The 15,724-nt window shown below is 52.1% G+C and overlaps 2 protein-coding genes across 8 annotated transcripts in view; one reads left to right on the top strand and one right to left on the bottom strand.

The window, feature by feature from the left end:
- The first annotated feature begins 2,781 nt into the window (after positions 1-2,781).
- Positions 2,782-10,661, top strand: CA9 (carbonic anhydrase IX). The gene is made up of 11 exons (XM_011950564.1): positions 2,782-3,235; positions 4,695-4,724; positions 4,868-5,038; positions 5,171-5,313; positions 5,414-5,506; positions 7,301-7,367; positions 8,690-8,847; positions 9,355-9,499; positions 9,615-9,641; positions 10,251-10,332; positions 10,464-10,661. The coding sequence occupies exons 1-11, from the start codon at positions 2,782-2,784 to the stop codon at positions 10,522-10,524; spliced, it is 1,431 nt and encodes a 476-aa protein (XP_011805954.1). The 3' UTR covers positions 10,525-10,661.
- An 898-nt stretch (positions 10,662-11,559) lies between these two features.
- The window catches only part of TPM2 (tropomyosin 2 (beta)), an 8,453-nt gene continuing 4,288 nt past the window's right edge, over positions 11,560-15,724 (bottom strand). For 3 of the 7 annotated variants that reach the window (XM_011950453.1, XM_011950449.1, XM_011950454.1), the window contains exons 3-9: positions 15,213-15,346; positions 15,001-15,118; positions 14,836-14,906; positions 14,298-14,373; positions 14,054-14,116; positions 13,812-13,881; positions 11,569-11,725 (exon numbers count right to left, since the gene is read on the bottom strand). In XM_011950453.1, coding sequence (XP_011805843.1) covers positions 11,643-11,725; positions 13,812-13,881; positions 14,054-14,116; positions 14,298-14,373; positions 14,836-14,906; positions 15,001-15,118; positions 15,213-15,346 — 615 coding nt within the window. In that variant the 3' untranslated portion in view covers positions 11,569-11,642. Of the gene's footprint in view, positions 12,474-12,494; positions 12,810-13,811; positions 13,882-14,053; positions 14,117-14,297; positions 14,374-14,630; positions 14,707-14,835; positions 14,907-15,000; positions 15,119-15,212; positions 15,347-15,724 lie in introns of those variants that run through there. The other 4 variants (XM_011950448.1, XM_011950450.1, XM_011950452.1 and 1 more) reach the window with 4 other exon arrangements.

Below are 15,724 nucleotides of genomic sequence, written 5' to 3'. Positions count from 1 at the left end.
TTTTGTATTTTTAGTAGAGATGGGGTTTCGCCATGTTGGCCAGGCTGGTCTCGAACTCCTGACCTCAGGTGATCTGCCTGCCTTGGCCTCCCAAAGTGCTGGTATTAGAGGCATAAGTCACCGCACCCAGCCAGTAAAACTATTTGCAACACATCAGCAAGTGCACAAGCACTGACCCATCAGAGTTGAAGGTGGCTGAGGCACTCAAGTGGGCTCCTGGGGCCTCTGTTATGCCAGGCAATACCTCTTTAGATAAGGGATCACGAGGTCTAGAGGCTCCCTAAGGAAGAGCTAGGGTAGCAGGGGCACCCTGGAGCTAGGGGCCATGGCTATATGCCAACAGGATTAGAAATATCTTAATATATTTAATTAACCTACTCAACCATATTGCTGTGTACTTACTGAATATTAGCCCTAGATGGACCTGAAATGGCCTTATTCTCTTGTGGTTTATTGAAGCCAATGGAGCCTTACTAGAATGTGAGCTACAAAACAGTAGAGCTGTTCTCTATTCAATGCTGCATCTACAGGGCCTAGAACAGCACCTGGAGGACTAGAGGAGGCTTAATAAGTTGTTAAAAGGGCAGACTAGCCAGGGGTGATGGCACGTGCCTGTAGTTCCAGCTACTTGGGAGGCTGAGGCAGGAGGATCACTTGATCCCAGGAGTTCTGGGCTGTAGTGTAGTATACCAGTCAGGTGTCTGCACTAAGTTGTGCATCAACCCGGTTGCCTAAGGATAGTTGAACTGACCCAGGTGGAAATTGGAGGAGGTCAAAACTCCAGTGTTGATCAGTAGCAGGGTCACACCTATAAATAGGCACTGCCCTCCAGCCTGGGCAACATAGTGAGATCCCATCTCTAAAATAAATTTTTAAAATAATTAGAAAAAAAAACCAGCCTGTAATCCCAGCACTTTGGGAGACCAAGGTGGGCAGTTCAAGACTAGCCTGGCCAACATGGCGAAACCCAATCTGTACCAAAAATACAAAACTTAGCTGAGCGTGGTGGCAGGCACCTGTAGTCCCAGCTATTAGGGAGGCTGAGGCAGGAGAATCGTTTGAACCTGGGAGGTGGAGATTGCAGTGAGCTGAGATCGCACCACTGCACTCTAGCCTGGGCAGCAGAGTAAGCAGCAGAGTGAGACTCTGTCAAAAAAACAAAAAAAACAAAAAAGAAAAAAAGAAAAGAAAAGAAAAAAGGAAAGAAAAGAAAAAAACCTGGGAGGCCTAAGCCCATCCTTGGGGTCCTGACACTCTTCTACCCCATCTCCTTGCACCCAGTCTTCCCCTGCAATCTCTGCTCCATACCAGCCTTCAAGCCCTCAACATCACCTAGTATGAGAATTGGATTCTGTCACTCTCCTGCTCGTAATATTTTATGCCTCCCCTTCGCCCAGAATATCATTCTCCCTATTGTTTTTACCAATTGAACTGGTATTTCTTCAAGGATATGAACAAATTTGCCTACTTCTATATTATCTTCTAAAGCAGAATTCATCTCTCTTCCCTCAATATTATGATATTGACAGGGTTTGCCCTCACTCACTAGACTGCGAGCTCCTCAGGACAGGTAGTTAGTTTTTTGTGTTTTTTGTTTTGTTTTGTTTTGTTTTTTTTGAGACAGGGTCTTGCTCTGACACCCAGGCCGGAGTGCAATGGTACAGTCTCAGCTCACTGCAGCCTCAACCGCCTCGGCTCAAGCGATCATCCCATTTCAGCCTCCTGAGTAGCTGGGACTACAGGCACATGCCATTACACCTGGCTAATTTTTTGTATTTCTAGTAGAGACAGGGTTTGGCCATGTTGCCCGGGCTGGTCCGAACTCCTGGCCTCAAGCAATCCACCTACCTCAGCCTCCCAAAATGAGGGACTATGTCTTATTCGTTTCCGAGTCCCTAGTCCATAGCCCAGTGCTGGACCTGTGGTGGTACTAAATACATATTTGTTAGATGCAATAGTAAATAGCATTTCAGGGAGCAAGAACTAGATTAATAAAAGTGGTAAAAGGTTTGGAGAAAAAAATAATAGTTTAATTTGGCTAGAGTATGAGGGAGAGTAGTAGGAGACAAGACGGAAAGGTCTCTTGGGCAAGCCTTGAAGGGACTTGGAAGTCAGAAGTACACAATGTGCATATTGTGGTAGGTACTGGGGAGCCAATGAAGACTTTTGAGCAATTGAGTAACGTGATGAAAAATAAATATGTTAAACCTATCAGAGCCCCTCTGACACATACACTTGCTTTTGATTCAAGCTCAAATTTGTCTCCCACATACCCATTACTTAACTCACCCTTGGGCTCCCCTAGCACCCTGCCCTACCCCTTTACCTGCTTCCTAGTGGAGTCAGGGATGTATACATAAGCTGCTTTCCCTCTCAGCCAGAGGACATGGGGGCCCCAGCTCCCCTGCCTTTCCCCTTCTGTGCCTGGAGCTGGGAAGCAGGCCAGGGTTAGCTGAGGCTGGCTGGCAAGCAGCTGGGTGGTGCCAGGGAGAGCCTGCATAGTGCCAGGTGGTGCCTTGGGTTCCAAGCTGAGTCCATGGCCCCGATAACCTTCTGCCTGTGCACACACCTGCCCCTCACTCCACCCCCATCCTGGCTTTGGTATGTGGGAGGGGGCACAGGCCAGACAAACCTGTGAGACTTTGGCTCCATCTCTGCAAAAGGGCGCTCTGTGAGTCAGCCTGCTCCCCTCCAGGCTTGCTCCTCCCCCACCCAGCTCTTGTTTCCAATGCACGTACAGCCCGTACACACCGTGTGCTGGGACACCCCACAGTCAGCCGCATGGCTCCCCTGTGCCCCAGCTCCTGGCTCCCTCTGTTGATCCCAGCCCCTGCTCCAGGCCTCACTGTGCAACTGCTGCTGTCACTGCTGCTTCTGGTGCCTGCCCATCCCCAGAGACTGCCCCGGATGCAGGAGGATTCCCCGCTGGGAGGAGGCTCTTCTGGGGAAGATGACCCACTGTATGAGGAGGATCTGCCCAGTGAAGAGGATCCACCCAGAGAGGAGGATCCACCCGGAGAGGAGGATCTACCTGGAGAGGAGGATCTATCCAGAGAGGAGGATCTACCCAGAGAGGAGGATCTACCTGGAGAGGAAGATCTACCCGGAGAGGAGGATCTACCTGAAGTTAAGCCTAAATCAGAAGAGGGCTCCCTGAAGTTAGAGGATCTACCTACTGTTGAGGCTCCTGGAGATCCTCAAGAACCCCAGAATAATGCCCACAGGGACAAAGAAGGTAAGTGGTCAACAGTCTCCTAATCCAGGTTTCAGGAGGTTCATGCGTCCCCACCCATACCCCAGCCTAGGCTCTGGTCACTTAGCGAAGGAGGGCTACTCCCTTGTGTACTCCCACAGAAGCCCTTCCAGAGGTCCCATACCAATATCCCCATCCCCACTCTTGGAGGTAGAAAGGGACAGACGTGGAGAGAAAATAAAAAGGGCGCAAAAGGAGAGAAGTGAGTTGGATAAGATGGGAGAGAAGGGGGAGGCTGGAGAAGAGAAAGGGATGAGAAGTGCAGATGAGAGAAAAAATGTGCAGACAGAGAAAAAACAGGTGAAGAAGGCAGAGAGTTTGAGGGGAAGAGAAAAGGAGGTGAAATGGGTACCAGAGGACAAGCAAGAAGAGCTTGTAGAAGTCATCTCATCTTCAGTCTACAATGAGGAAATTGAGGCCTAGGAAAAGGACACAGCAGGTAGAGAAACGTGGCGTCTTGACTCCCAAGCCAGGAATTTGGGGAAAGGGGTTGGAGACCAGACAAGGCAGAGGGATGAGTTGGGAGAAGAAAGAAGGGAGAAAGGAAAGATGGTGTACTCACTCATTTGGGACTCAGGACTTAAGTGCCCACTCACCTTTTTTTTTTTTTTTTGAGACGAACTTTCTTTTCTTTTTTTTTTTTGAGACGGAGTCTCGCTCTGTTGCCCGGGCTGGAGTGCTGTGGCCGGATCTCAGCTCACTGCAAGCTCCGCCTCCTGGGTTTACGCCATTCTCCTGCCTCAGCCTCCCGAGTAGCTGGGACTACAGGCGCCCGCCACCTCGCCCGGCTAGTTTTTTTGTATTTTTTTAGTAGAGACGGGGTTTCACCATGTTAGCCAGGATGGTCTCGATCTCCTGACCTCGTGATCCGCCCGTCTCGGCCTCCCAAAGTGCTGGGATTACAGGCTTGAGCCACTGCGCCCGGCGAGAAGAACTTTCACTTTTGTTGCCCAGGCTGGAGTGCAATGGCGCGATCTCGGCTCACTGCAACCTCCACCTCATGGGTTCAAGCGATTCTCCTGCTTCAGCCTCTTGCCAAGTAGCTGGGATTACTGGCATGCGCCACCACGCCCGGCTATTAGTAGAGACGGGGTTTCGCCATGTTGGTCAGGCTGGTCTCTAACTCCTGATCTCAGATGATCTACCCGCCCTGGCCTCCCAAAGTGCTGGGATTACAGGCGTGAGCCACAGCGCCTGGCCTGAAGCAGCCACTCAGTTTTACAGACCCTAAGACAATGACTGTAAACTGGTAGGATAGCTGTTTGGCCCACCCAGCTACGGTGTTGAGTTTGAGTGCGGTCTCGAGCTTTGCACCTGGCCCGCTTAAGGCATTTGTTACCCGTAATGCCCCTGTAAGGCATCTGAGTTTGTGACATCGTTTTGGCCGCCAGGAAGGGATTGGGCTCTAAGCTTGGGCGGTTCACCCTTTTCATTTATACAGGAGTTGACCAGAGACATTGGCGCTATGGAGGTGAGACACCCACCCGCTGCACAGACCCAATCTGGGAACCCAGCTCTATGGATCTCCCGTCCCACCCCCTCACCTTTTCTACCCGGGCTCCCTGAGTTCCTGACCTAGGCGTCAGACTTCCTCACTAAACTCTCCCACCCCAGGCGACCCGCCCTGGCCCCAGGTGTCCCCAGCCTGCGCGGGCCGCTTCCAGTCCCCGGTAGATATCCGCCCCCAGCTCGCCGCCTTCTGCCCCGCCCTGCGCCCCCTGGAACTCCTGGGCTTCGAGCTCCCGCTGCTTCCAGAACTGCGCCTGCGCAACAATGGCCACAGTGGTGAGGGGGTCTCCCCGCCAAGACTTGGGGATGGGGCGGGGCGCAGGGAAGGGAACCTTCGCTGCAATGCCTGCCCGGGGATTGGGCTGGCCCTCCCGGGCGGGTCCGGCTCACTTGCCTCTCCCTACGCAGTGCAACTGACCCTGCCTTCCGGGCTAGAGATGGCTCTGGGTCCCGGGCGGGAGTACCGGGCTCTGCAGCTGCATCTGCACTGGGGGGCTGCAGGTCGTTCGGGCTCGGAGCACACTGTGGAAGGCCACCGTTTCCCTGCCGAGGTGAGCGCGGAGCTGGCCGAGAAGGGGCAAAGGAGCGGGGCGGGGCGGGGCGGGGCCAGGCCAGAGACGTAGCCCTCTGCTGCCCTCGTGTCCTCTCCAGATCCACGTGGTTCACCTCAGCACCGCCTATGCCAGAGTTGACGAGGCCTTGGGGCGCCCCGGAGGCCTGGCCGTGTTGGCCGCTTTTCTGGAGGTACCAGATCCTGGACACCCCCTGCTCCCTTCTTTTCCATCCCATGCTCCCTCCCGGACTCTGTATGGTGGCGCCAGAGACCCCATCACAGCATGCTCACCCTGGCTCCTGGCTGACAAACTCATTCACTCACTGTTCGTTCATTTAACACCCACTGTGAACCAGGCACCAGTCCACAACAAGGATTCTGAAGCTGTAGGTCCTTGCCTCTAAGGAGCCCACAGCCAGTGGGGGAGGCTGACATGAAAGACACATAGGAAGGACATAGTAAAAATGGTGGTCACAGAGGAGGTGACACTTAAAGCCTTCACTAGTAGGAAAGAAAAGGAAGTGTTCATTGCAGAGGGAACAGAATGTGCAAAGTCTCAGAATATGGCCTATTTAGAGAATGGCTCCTGCAGTGCATTAGATATCAGGAAGAGTAATTTCTCTAATACTCCAATGACCAGGCCGGGCGCGGTGGCTCAAGCCTGTAATCCCAGCACTTTGGGAGGCTGAGACGGGCGGATCACGAGGTCAGGAGATCGAGACCATCCTGGCTAACACGGTGAAACCCCGTCTCTACTAAAAAATACAAAAAACTAGCCGGGCGAGGTGGCGGGGGCCTGTAGTCCCAGCTACTCGGGAGAATGGCGTAAACCCAGGAGGCGGAGCTTGCAGTGAGCTGAGATCCGGCCACTGCACTCCAGCCTGGGTGACAGAGCGAGACTCCGTCTCAAAAAAATACTCCAATGACCCATCATTTCCCCTTTGTGAAATGCAGTGTTTAGTGACCTCTTTGGACCCATAATAATCAAGGCTACATCCCCTATGATTAGAGGAGGCCAGTAAAGGGAAGGGATGGTGAGATGCCTGCTAGGTTCACTCATTCACTGATTTTTGTTTTTTGGACAGAGTCTCTCTCTGTCGCCCAGGCTGAAGTGCAGTGGTGTGATCTTGGGGCACTGCAGCCTCCGTCTCCCGGGTTTCCTCCTGCCTCAGCCTTCTGAGTAGCTGGGATTACAGGTTTGTGCCACCATGCCCAGCTAATTTTTTTTTTTTGTATTTTTAGTAGACGGGGTTTCACCATGTTGGTCAGGCTGGTCTCAAACTCCTGGCCTCAAGTGATCCACCTGCCTCAGCCTCCCAAAGTGCTAGGATTACAAGCATGAGCCACCGTGCCCAGCCATACTCACTGATTCTTTAACGCCAGCCACACAACACAAAGTTCAGAGAAATGCCTCTGACATAGCATGTCAATATGTTCATACTCTTAGGTTTATAATATTCTTAACATGAGGTTCATAAGCAAAATAAAAAAGAATAATAAATAAAAGAAGTGGCACGTCAGGACCTCACCTGAAAAGCCAAACACAGAATCATGAAGGTGAATGCAGAGGTGACACCAAGACAAAGGTGTACATATGGTTTCCTGTGAGGGGTATGTATGGAGGCAGCAGTGAGTGAGACTGCAAACATTAGAAGGGCCCAGGTCACTGAGAGCCTAGTATCCTCGTAAAGTGGCCTCTCTCCCTCCCTCTCCAGCTTGTCATTGAAAACCAGTCAACCAAGCTTGTTGGTTCACACAGCAAGAGTACATAGAGTGTGAGTACTAATACATAAGATTTTAAGAGGGAGACCCTGTCTCTAAAAAAACAACAACAACAAAAATCAACCACCATTACAGTTTTACGTTTCCTCAGCATTTTCAGAGCTGAGGAATGGGAGAAGATCATGGGAACCCCCATGATGTTCCGGCCTTCAGCTATGGCCCTTGATACATGCACTCATCTGTCTTACAATGTCATCCCCCAGGAGGGCCCGGAAGAAAACAGTGCCTATGAGCAGTTGCTGTCTCACTTGGAAGAAATCGCTGAGGAAGGTCAGTTTGTTGGTCTGGCCACTAATCTCTGTGGCCTAGTTCATAAAGAATCACCCTTGGAAGCTTCAGGTCTGAGGCTGGAGATGGGCTCTCTCCAGTGCAGGAGGGATTGAAGCATGAGCCAGTGCTCATCTTGATAATAACCATGAAGCTGACAGACGCAGTTACCTGCAAACGGCTGCCTATAGATTGAAAACCAAGCAAAAACCGCCAGGTGCGGTGGCTCACGCCTGTAACCCCAGCACGTTGGGAGGCCGAGGCGGGTGGATCACAAGGTCAAGAGATCGAGACCATACTGGCCAACATGGTGAAACCCCATCTCTACTAAAAATACAAAGAAATAGTTGGGCATGGTGGTGGGCGCCTGTAATCCCAGCTACTCGGGAGGCTGAGGCAGGAGAATCACTTGAACCTGGGAGGCAGAAGTTGCAATAAGCCAAGATCGTGCCACTGCACTCCAGCCTGGGTGACAGAGCGAGACTCTGTCTAAAAAAATGAGACCAAAAAAACATAAAAAACAAAAAACAACAACAAAAAAAACAAGACCAAAAAATGGCGTTTGGAATTGTCAAGGTCAAGTCTGGAGAGCTAAACTTTTTCTGAGAACTGTTTGTCCTTAATAAGCATCAAATGTTTTAACTTTGTAAATACTTTTGTTGGAAATCCTTCCCTTCTTAGGCCATCTTTCACTCTTGGGCCATTTTAAATCTCACTTACTCTACTAGACTTTTAGGTTTCTGCTAGACTAGGTAGAACTCTGCCTTTGCATTTCTTGTGTCTGTTTTGTATCAATATTCATATTTATTTACAAATTATTCAGATCATTTTTTATTTTATTTTTTATTTTTTTGTATTTTTAGTAGGGGTAGAGTTTCACCATATTGGCCAGGCTGGTCTCAAACTCCTGACCTTGTGATCCACACGCCTCAGCCTCTCAAAGTGCTGGGATTCATTTTTTTTCTTTTTAATTCGCTCTGGGCTTAAACTTGTGACCCAGCACTTTATGATGGTACACAGAGTTAAGAGTGTAGACTCAGATGGTCTTTCTTCTTTCCTTCTCTTCCTTCCTCCCTTCCCTCCCGCCTTCCCTCCTCTCCTTCCTTTCTTTCTCCCTCTCTCGCTCCCTCAGGCCTCTTCCAGTTGCCCCAAAGCCCAGTACTTTTTTTGAGTTATGTGTTATGGGAAGGGCCTGCACTTAGTGAAGAAGTGGTCTCAGAGAGTTGAGTTACCTTGGCTTCTGGGAGGTGAAACTGTATCTCTATACCCTGAAGCTTTAAGGGAGTGCAGTGTAGGTGAGACCCCAACATAGATCCTCTTCACAGGCTCAGAAACTCAGGTCCCAGGACTGGACGTATCTGCACTCCTGCCCTCTGACCTCAGCCGCTACTTCCGATATGAGGGGTCTCTGACTACACCGCCCTGTGCCCAGGGTGTCATCTGGACTGTGTTTAACCAGACAGTGATGCTGAGTGCTAAGCAGGTGGGCCTGGGGTGTGTGTGTGGACACAGTGGGTGTGGCGGAAAGAGGATGTAAGATAAGAAAGAGGAGAAGAAAGAAATCAAGGCTGGGCTCTGTGGCTCACGCCTATAATCCCAGCATGTTGGGAGGCTGAGGTGGGAGAATGGTTTGAGCCCAGGAGTTCAAGACAAGGCGGGGAAACATAGTGTGACCCCATCTCTACCAAAAAAACCCCAACAAAACCAAAAATAGCCGGGCATGGTGGTGTGCACCTAGTCCCAGCTACTCAGGAGGCTGAGGTGGGAAGATCACTTGAGTCCAGGAGTTTGAGGCTGCAGTGAGCTATGATCCCACCGCTGCCTACCATCTTTAGGATACATTAATTTATTTATAAAAGAAACCAAGGGGCCGGATGGGGAATACAGGAGATGGAGGGTGGAGCCCTGAGGTGCTGGTTGTGAGCTGGCCTGGGACCCTTGTTTCCTGTCATGCCGCGAACCCACCCACACTGTCTACTGACCTCCCTAGCTCCACACCCTCTCTGACGCCCTGTGGGGACCTGGTGACTCTCGGCTACAGCTGAACTTCCGAGCAACGCAGCCTTTGAATGGGCGAGTGATTGAGGCCTCCTTCCCTGCTGGAGTGGACAGCAGTCCTCGGGCTGCTGAGCCAGGTACAGCTTTGTCTGGTGTCCCCCCAGCCGGGGGTCCCTTATCCTCCCATGTGTGTGCCAGTGTCTGTCATTGGTTGTCACAGCCCGCCTCTCACATCTCCCTTTCTCTCTCCAGTCCAGCTGAATTCCTGCCTGGCTGCTGGTGAGTCTGTGCCCCTCCTCTTGGTCCTGATGCCAGGAGACTCCTCAGCACCATTCAGCCTCAGGGCTGCTCAGGACCGCCTCTGCTCCCTCTCCTTTTCTGCAGAACAGACCCCAATCCCAATATCAGAGGCAGATCATGGTGGGGATTTCCCCACTGTCCCCAGGGCCTAATTGATTAGAATGAAGCTTGAGAAATCTCCTAGCATCCCTCTCCCCAACCTCCCCCCGCTTTTTTTAAAGACAGGGTCTCACTCTTGTCCAGGCTGGGGTGTTGTGGCACGATCATAGCTCACTGCAGCCTCGAACTCCTAGGCTCAGGCAATCCTTTCACCTAAGCCTCTCAAAACACTGGGACTGTAGATATGAGCCACTGTGCCTGGCCCCAAACAGCCCTTTTACTTGGCTTTTAGGAAGGAAAAACGGTGCTTATCTTACCCCTTCTCGTGTATCCACCCTCATCCCTTGGCTGGCCTCTTCTGGAGACTGAGGCACTGGGGGCTGCCTGAGAACTCGGGGCAGGGGTGGTGGAGTGCACTGAGGCAGGTGTTGAGGAACTCTGCAGACCCCTCTTCCTTCCTAAAGCAGCCCTCTCCGCTCTCCATTCCAGGTGACATCCTAGCCCTGGTTTTTGGCCTCCTTTTTGCTGTCACCAGCGTCGCCTTCCTTGTGCAGATGAGAAGGCAACACAGGTATTACACTGACCCTTTCCTCAGGCACAACCTACCCCAACCCCGTGTGGAGTCGCTTCATGCAAAGTGCATGCAAATGAGCTGCTCCTGGGCCAGTTTTCTGATTAGTCTTCCCTGTTGTGTACACACAGAAGGGGAACCAAAGGGAGTGTGAGCTACCACCCAGCAGAGGTAGCCGAGACTGGAGCCTAGAGGCTGGATCTTGGAGAATGTGAGAAGCCAGCCAGAGGCATCTGAGGGGGAGCTGGTAACTGTCCTGTCCTGCTCATTATGCCACTACTTCCTTTTAACTGCCAAGTAATTTTTTAAAGTAAATATTTATAATAAAATATGTGTTCGTCACCTTTTTTCCCCAAATCAGAAGGATGGTATTTGAATTTCCTATTATTGGCACGAACTTAGTGGTAATGCATTTATTATCTTACAGTTCGGAGGTCAGCAGTCAGATGTCAGTAGGCCTTGCTCGTCCTGGATGCTCTAAAAATAGAATGTTTCCTTGCCCTTTTCAGATTCTAGGAACCACCTGCATTCCTTGGCTCCCGGCCACTTCCACACATCACTGCAATCTCTTGCTCCCATTGTCACAACTCCTACCTCTACATTTGACCTCCTTGTCTCCTTAAGAACCCTTGGGATTATACTGGGCCTATCTAGATAACCAAGGATAATCACCCCATCTCAAAATCTTAATCACCAAGTTTCTTCCCATGTAAGGTTAAGAACAATGCACAGGATTAGAACATGGACATTTTGGAGAAGGAGAATTATTCTGCCTACCACAGATGCTATCAGGAAGAGGACAGAAATGACTGATACTGTTGGGATGTCCGTGTGTATGTGTGTGTGCAGTGTATGTGTTGAGGGGTAGGGCAGACAGCAGCCCTAGGCTTAACATCACACTCAGGCTTTTGGGTTTTCACCCTGCTCAAGGAAAATGTGTCACCTCTTGCAGTTTTTGCTTCAGGATGTGCTGTCTGGCCCAGCTGGCTGCTGGAACAGGGCGGTGCTATGGATGGCAGCTTCTCTGCCTATAGGGTACAAGGCCTACGATGTTCCCCAGTTCTGTCAGACTTCCTGCTTCACACAGCCTGTTCACAGCCCCTCCTCAATGAGCCCAGGCCCCCCATCCCAGTTTCCCCTGAAAAGGAAGTCCCAATGCAGAGCAAGGACCCAGGCCCTGCTCATTCAGGGGTCCTTCAAACTCCATTGCCAACACCAAAGAAAGGCTTAAAGGGCTTTGAGAAGCTGGTAACATCAGTTTTATTGGGTTGGGGCGGCAACCACAGCCTGGCTGGGGGTGGGGCCGGCCCTCACAGGTTGTTGAGTTCCAGCAGGGTCTGGTCCAAGGTCTGGTGAATCTCGACGTTCTCCTCCTTGGCACTAGCCAAGGTCTCTGTGAGGGGAAGCAGCAGGTGAGGAAGGAGGGAGACAAAAGGGGATACATGGGGGGGCAGGGCCAGGGGAAGGTGACATATAGACATTGAGCGGGTCAGGAGACACAGGAAGACACATGCATTCAGGGACTTCAGGGCCCCATGGCAGGGACAAACGGATGGACTGACCAGGATGAGGGCAACAGGACGGACGTGGATGCCTCACTCAAGGCCTTAGGGTCATGGAGGTGGGGTGAGGAGGCCTGAGTCATAAACTACTTTATCCTCCTCTTTAGAAGGTTTAAGAAAGTTGGAGACAGAAGGTAAGACAAAGACTGCGCCAGGAAAGGAAGGGCCAGACAGAGAGACTTGAGGTAGAAAACAGACCTGCGGCTGCAGTGAAAGCCCCATGTTGCTGATATCCAACATTTTTTCCAAGCTCCATTCCAGACCTTTTGCAACCTTCTTGCCCCTGTCGTGCACCTTACCACCCTACTTCCTTTCCAGTCCCTCTGTTTGATCCTGGAACCCCAGCTAAGTGCTCTGAGGTCAGTGATTGGCACCAGAGGGGGTCATGGTTTGATGGGGCTACACGTGCCCACATGCAGCGGTGAGTCAGAGAGCGACAGCCAGGGAGTGTCTGTGCAGGGGGTTTCAGCGTGGGCCATGGTGTTTTGTGGGTGGGCTCAGTGCAGGGGCTGGGGGTGTCAGTAAGAGTCAGGGTGTCAGGAGTGAACCAGTGCTCTGTGGTGGCGATAGAGGTGCTCTCTGGAGGGCAGGAAAACAGCATGGAGACCAAGTTCAGAGTTTATTAAGCAGCAAAGGGGGGTGGAGGGGACAGGTAAAGGATGAAGCCAGTGCCAGAGTGGGTGGTGGGCATGATAGGGGCTCTCCCTAGGCTGCTCCCAGCCTGGCTGTGCAATGTTGGCAATTTCTGCTCCTCCTGCCTGCTCCCCTCCCCATAGAGAGAACAGAAAGGAGAGGAGAGAAGAGGGCTGAGGTGGCCACGCTGGCGTGGGGCTCAGAGGGAGGTGATATCATTGAGTGCGTTGTCCAGTTCCTCGCTAATGGCCTTGTACTTCATCTTCTGGGCATAGACTTCATCTGGGGGGTCCAGGGAGGGGAACAGGTGGGAGTGTGGGAAAGGGAGTGGAGGGAAAGAGGAAAGGAAGGAGAGAGGGCAATGGAAAGAAAAACAGAATCAGAGGTGCACAAAGACAGAGTGAGAGAGGGAGGCCAGGGAACAGGCTGGACAGCTGTCGGGAACTCCTTCTCCCCATCTCTACCCCATCTCTTTTCTGTCCTTCTCTGTACCCCAAATTGGCTCAACCCACAGAAGCTCCTGTCTCCCCAGGGAGCTGTGGGCACAGTGCTCTCGACAAGCAGAAGTGCTTGCTTTGCAGGGAGAGGGAGGGTGCTGGAGCCAGAAAGGGCAAACCTCCTAAAGCTGGAGGTAAAACTGCAGCTTGCCTGAGAAGGCTGGAAGTGAAAGAAGTGGGAAAGTGAAAGGGTTATCACAGAATAAAAAGGAAAGGCAACTTTAGCCACAACACCATTCACAATAGAAATAGCCACAGACTCACAAGTATCTGGATGTTTGCTTTTGCCAAATCTAGCTTAAAATAGTGTTTTCTATGAGTGTTGTCATGCAGACCTAGATGTTCAGTCCAATAGCTCTCTAGTTAATAAGCCAGTCTCTGAGCTAGAACTCTACTGCGTTACACTCGGGGACGCAATTGTCTATATGGGTGCCACTCAGAGTGTGGCATGAGGACCAGCAGCATCGGCAGTACCAGAGAACTAGCTAGAAATGTAAATCCTCCAGCCCAAAGTCAGCAATCTCTTTGGGGCAGAGCCAAGGAATCTGTTTTTAAAAATCTCCCAGTGATTCTCATGCATGCTGAAGTTTGAGAAGCACTGGAATTGTTATGCCATGGGCAGCTACAATTACTTGAATTGTAGACATGGCCCACAGACTTGGGGAGTTGGTAAGGTCCTAGGTGGTCCAATCCTAGTTTACTGGTAGCAAATAAAATGGGATGAGAAGGTACGGGACAGACTGATAATCACGGCAGGTGTGGACCTACTTATAAAGGCTTCTTTTACCTTCTAGGTCATCGATGGTTTTCTCCAACTTTGCCACAGACCTCTCAGCAAACTCTGCTCGGGTCTCAGCCTGGGGGTAAAGGCAGGGTGGGAGAAATGGCAAGGAATTACGCCTTGCCACAGACCACTGCCTAAGTCAAGCTTCTTGCCCATCCCAACCCTCAAGTGTCCTGCCACAGGCTGTCTCTGGCAAGGACTAGGGTGGCTTGAGGGCAGACTGGGAACTGGAAGAGGACTCTCACCTCCTTCAGCTTCTCCTCCAACAGTTTGATCTCCTCTTCATATTTATCTTCTTTGGTGGAATACTTTTGGGGACACACACACGCCATCAGTACAGCACCACCACAGATCCTTCATTTCTCCATTGTGCCCCGTAGGCTCCTGGCCATCTTGTCTCTGTTGAACACCCAGCCCCTCCCTGCCTTGGGTCCCTCACCTCCCTCCCCTGTGGGACCCCATCCTCACTGCCCCTCTGCTCCCCTCTACCTTGTCCGCCTGGGCCTCCAGGGATTTCAAGTTGTTGGTAACAATTTTCAGCTCCTCCTCTAGGTCCCCACATTTACTGCAGGGGGTGTGTGGCGGGGGGGGGCGGGGTGTGAGGGCACAGCGAAGCCAGACAGTGGAGATGGCACAGCGGGGGATGGGTGGAGGAGAGAAGAGAAGAGCAAAGTTGTGAGAGTGACAGCAGGCAGGGCTCAGAAGCCCCAGGCCCTTCCTGATCCCCAGCAGCTGAGAAAGAGCAGTCTGCGGTGCTGAGACGGAGGGAAGGTGAGCTGAGAGAAGGCGCCATTGCCCAGAAAGGTTCAGAGGGGTTGCTACCTCCTCCTCTGAGGCCATCAGGGACTTGAGGGCCTGGTCCATGGTTCGAAGTTCCTCCTCCAGCTGTCTGGCTCGGCTGGGGGCAGCGGGCAGGGGTCAGAGAACAGGGCCTGTCCCTACAGCCCCAAGCCTAGGACGCTACCTCCCCACCATGTGGAAGGCCCCAGGGCCAATGGGCCCACTTGCCACCCTCGGGTATCTTTACCTCTCAGCCACCTCAGCTCTCTCCTCTGAGCGCTCCAGCTCTCCTTCCAGGATCACCAGCTTCCTGGCCACCTGAGGGAAGTGAGAAAGAGAGGGTAGATCAGTGGAGAAGGACTGGGCATGTTGCAGGCTGGGCAGTGAGCAGGCAGAGGGGCAAGGCTGTCACCTCTTCGTATTTGCGGTCTGAATCCTCAGCGATGTGCTTGGCTTCCTTCAGCTGCATCTCCTGCAGCTCCATCTTCTCCTCGTCCTTCATGGCCCGGTTTTCGATGACCTTCATTCCTCTGAAAGACAGGGAGAGGGTGAGCGTGGGGTCAGGACCAGCAGAGACAGGCTCCCTCCTCCTTCCCGGACCGTCCCCTCCGAGGCCCCGACCACCTCTCGCTCTCATCAGCCGCCTTCTCGGCCTCCTCCAGCTTCTGCAGGGCTGTAGCCAGGCGCTCCTGGGCCCGGTCCAGCTCCTCCTCAACCAGCTGAATGCGGCGGTTCAGAGAGGCCACATCTGCCTCAGCCTGTGGGTCAGAGGTCAGGTGTCAAAAAAGCCTTGTTAGCCTTGGATAAGGATCAGAGAGGCTCCAGAGGATAGCAAGATTCTTCTCAGAAAGAACTGAGGCTTCCTGGTTTCTAGACATTCTATGTAATTTTTTCCCAACCAATCATCTTCTGCCCAGACTGTGCTCCAGTAAAAATGTGCATTCAGGCCGGGCATGGTGGCTCACGCCTGTAATCCCCACACTCTGGGAGGCCGAGGCAGGTGGATCACCTGAGGTCAGGAGTTTGAGAGCCGCCTGGCCAACATGGTGAAACCCTGTCTTTTAAAAATAAAAAATTAGACGGGCGCGGTGGCTCAAGCCTGTAATCCCAGCACTTTGGGAGGCCGAGACGGGCGG

The sequence above is a fragment of the Colobus angolensis genome, unplaced genomic scaffold (genome assembly GCF_000951035.1).
Source record: "Colobus angolensis palliatus isolate OR3802 unplaced genomic scaffold, Cang.pa_1.0 Scaffold308, whole genome shotgun sequence".
In the NCBI taxonomy this organism is placed as follows: domain Eukaryota; kingdom Metazoa; phylum Chordata; class Mammalia; order Primates; family Cercopithecidae; genus Colobus; species Colobus angolensis.
The sequence above is the reverse complement of the archived record's forward strand: the minus strand, read 5'-3'. Positions and strand labels throughout refer to the sequence as shown.